Source organism: Triticum dicoccoides, chromosome 7A (genome assembly GCF_002162155.2).
Source record: "Triticum dicoccoides isolate Atlit2015 ecotype Zavitan chromosome 7A, WEW_v2.0, whole genome shotgun sequence".
Taxonomy (NCBI): domain Eukaryota; kingdom Viridiplantae; phylum Streptophyta; class Magnoliopsida; order Poales; family Poaceae; genus Triticum; species Triticum dicoccoides.
Window position 1 is genome coordinate 601,397,550 of NC_041392.1, and position 3,463 is coordinate 601,401,012.

The window sequence follows — 3,463 nt, forward strand, 5'->3', positions numbered from 1 at the left end:
CCTCCCTTGCTCCTCAACCCAACCCAATCCCGATTCGACTCAGTTCAGAGACGAATCCCCTCCTACATCGCCGCTGCGGCCACACACTGCCAATCCCCTCACTCCACCACGCCTTCTTCTTGTCCCGATTCCCGGACGGGCGTCGACACGGCCAGCGTCAAGATGTCCATGAACCCCTTCTGCGAGATTGCCGTGGAGGAGGCGCTGCGGCTCTGCGAGGCCGGCGCCGCCTCCGAGGTCGTCGCCGCCACTGTCGGTCCCGCGCAGGCCGCCGACACGCTCCGCACCGCACTCGCCATGGGCGCCGACCGCGCCGTCCACGTCCTCCATGACCCCGACCCCGACCCCGCCCGCCCGCTCCTCCCGCTTGCCGTCGCCAAGATCATCCACGCCCTCACGCTCCAGGAGACCCCCGGCCTCCTCATCCTCGACAAGCAGGTTCTCAGATCGGCCTCGATTCAGTCAGTTTTTTTCCTCATCTTTCATGGTGTCTAACTTGCTCCGCTTCCTGCCTGCGCGTGCAGAGTGCTCCCTCCAGGTGAAGTCGCCCACCGCAGTGCCAAGGGATTCGTCTCCAAGGACGAGTTCCTCTCCATCCCGGAGTTCTCCACCAACCGCTCTCCAAGGTCCGTCCCTCCCCCTCCCCTTCCCTCTCTCGTCGCCGAGACGGGCAATTTTGTTCCCCTGCTCGCTTTGTCCCCGTCGTGCCACCTCCAGATGACTCACTAACTGACTATAGTACCAGTGCGTACCTCTTGTTTTTATGTGTTGTCCTTGGATTACACACACAACACTTGCCTCTACTACTATTTTCCTAGTGGTATTGTATACAGCTCTGTCCCCACTCAGTTTTTCCACTAATTGGGAAAAACTAATCCAACATTATACCAATCACAGAACCTGTATGCAATCGATCGGCATAGGGAGTTTTACCATACATGTGGAACCTGAATATCTCTATGAAGCCAAGCACCTTCCACATCTGCTTGGAAAAAGCTCTGGTTATCTTTGATTGGGTACGGACGGAGTCATAGTTTTCAAAGACTGATATAATGCTTTTTTGTCAAATACGTAACACTTATCATAGACCACAAAAATCTCCATATAGATCATTTCTACTGAAGATTTGCATCTCATTTTTCTTCCCCAGTAAAACTTGGTGTATCTAATTTGTACATATAGTGTAGTTTTTCCAGCAAAACATGACCTCCCTTGCAAATAACATAGCCCTGTTGACTTTCTTTACTCAGTTTGACTGTTTTAGTTATATTTAGGAGATTCAGCAATGTCAACTATGGAGGTGAGACTGATTTTGAGCTTCCATTTCTTCTATTTGCAGAGGTTGCTACGTATGGTTGATGGATTGAACTTCAAGGAATTTGTTTCTTTTCTCTCTACCTTCAGCGCAAGGGCCAGCCTTCAGCAAAAGATTGAGTGTAATGCTCATCACGTTTCTTTTCCTCTTTTTGCTGTCTATCTTGAAAGGAGTGTATGTTGGTTTGGGTCTCTCTGATCCTTATGATGACTACTAATTTGTTGGTCCGGTGTTGATCTGGTTTGTGTTTCATTGAGTAGTGATATTTAAGGTGTATGACATTGATGGCAAGGGGAAAGTATCCTTCAAGGACCTGGTAGAGATTTTACGAGACCTAACAGGCTCATCCATGTTAGAGAAACAAAGAGAGGTTCTGATTTGATCCAATCCTATATTTCATTGCATAGTACTACATTCACTTGCAAGTACACTTGATAAATCAACAAGAACAAATGTGGCTCTTTCCTTGTTTCCTTTTCAAATAATTAGTACCATGCCGTCATAAACACATCAAGTGTGCATAACTTGTTTCCAAAGTGAAGGGAACCCTGACACTAAATTGTAGGTTTCTTCATTGTAGTAAATGTTCAGAGTAGCATGCTTCGTAGTGCAAATTCCTATGTTGATATTTACTATTACCTCTGTTCGTAAATATAAGACTTTTATTTATGAACAGGGGAGCATTAGCTAGAAAATATAGCCTTGTGTGGAACCAATCCTTGTGTATCTAAGAGCTAAACAAACATGCCATACAAGGAAATGGAAGGCTTGTGTAGTTTCAACTGTTCGTTGCCAATGATTAATCATCTTGTTTGTTTTTTGGCTGCATCTGACATACATTCTTATGCCTGTTTACTCCAGGTCAGGCTCACATTTCATGGCTCAAAGGAAAACAAGCCTATGCTTGCACCAACATTATTAGAATGAGGTGTGGGCATGTATCATTTTTTAAACTCTGTTATCTTTTCCCAAGTCTTTATTATCTTGCCTAGCCTTGTACTGATATGTATTGTTTGCTGCTAATTACCCAAGATAGTGTGTGATGTTAAGGACAACCTGAGAACACATGCCTAAGCTTATAAGATATGGCATGTGACAGTGTTGCTGCTATTTGAATGCTTCTACTGCTAGCTGCTTGCTTGAATAGGTGTGCACTTGTGCTGGTGGTGGTGCTGCTTGTGCTGCTAACAAAATTGAATATAATCATTCTTGTTGGATCGTGCAGACATGTATTTGCTGCTAATTCTTGTGCTGCTAACACATTCTTGTACTGCTCATTCTTGTGATGCTTAAGCTGTTGATTACCTAATTTTATTCATCGTCTCCAGAATAAATTCATTTGATTGTCTGATACATCTCCACTTAAATACTCATAATGCTACTGTCTAGGTTTTGTTCAATTGGGCTGACTATATATCTCTTGTTAAAATTGTGGTCTTGATCTTTTGTTTAAACCTGAGACATCATGCATAACTAGCTCTTCCTTTTCAGTCTAAACCTGAGACCTCTTTTGTTCTATATTCAGATCTGACTGATGGCCATAGTGTTGTTTTGTTGTGCTTGATAAACCTGAGACTTCTTTTTATTGTAATATTGAAGTTGTTTGGTTCTGGCCTTAGCAGCAGTACACTCTAATTTTGGTGGCTTTTATGTTCATTCTTTTACAGGAGCTCCAGGCCTATTTTTTGGAGTGTGAAGCCGTGAAGCCAAGTGTGAAGCGGTACTTAGCAAAGAGTTTTTGGTTCTGTACTTAGCAAAGAGTTTTTGGTTCTGAAGTGTGAAGCCAAGTGTAAATTGTAATATTGTAAAAGTCTAATGTGGTGTTAATGAATTATATCTGTTCTGTCCTATTTGAAATAATGATTATGTATGTTGAAAAGATGTGAAATGGAAACTTGACCAGTGGGACCCAGTTATGAATATAATCTGAGCAATTTTGAAATTTATGACATGTGTGACTGATGTATGGCATTATGACTAGTGGGACCAGTGCCAAAATATAATTATTGAAATAGAAAATAAATGATTGTAAGAAGGCCAAGGCCAAAAATAAAGAAGCTGAAATATTGGGCTTGGCCCATGTAGCCCACAAGAATTAACTTGGAAAAAAGCTTGAATTGTTGGGCTAGGCCCATGTAGAAAATCGAA

The 3,463-nt window shown here is 43.1% G+C and overlaps 1 protein-coding gene across 1 annotated transcript; it reads left to right on the top strand.

Moving 5' to 3' along the window:
* Positions 1–30: 30 nt before the first annotated feature.
* Positions 31–3,105, top strand: LOC119333684 (electron transfer flavoprotein subunit beta, mitochondrial-like; the record flags this gene model as incomplete). Its single annotated transcript, XM_037606500.1, has 6 exons — positions 31–438; positions 525–626; positions 1,340–1,436; positions 1,576–1,685; positions 2,177–2,243; positions 2,983–3,105. Coding segments are annotated over 2 exons (426 nt in total), but the record flags the coding sequence as incomplete, so codon positions are not given.
* Positions 3,106–3,463: the final 358 nt, after the last annotated feature.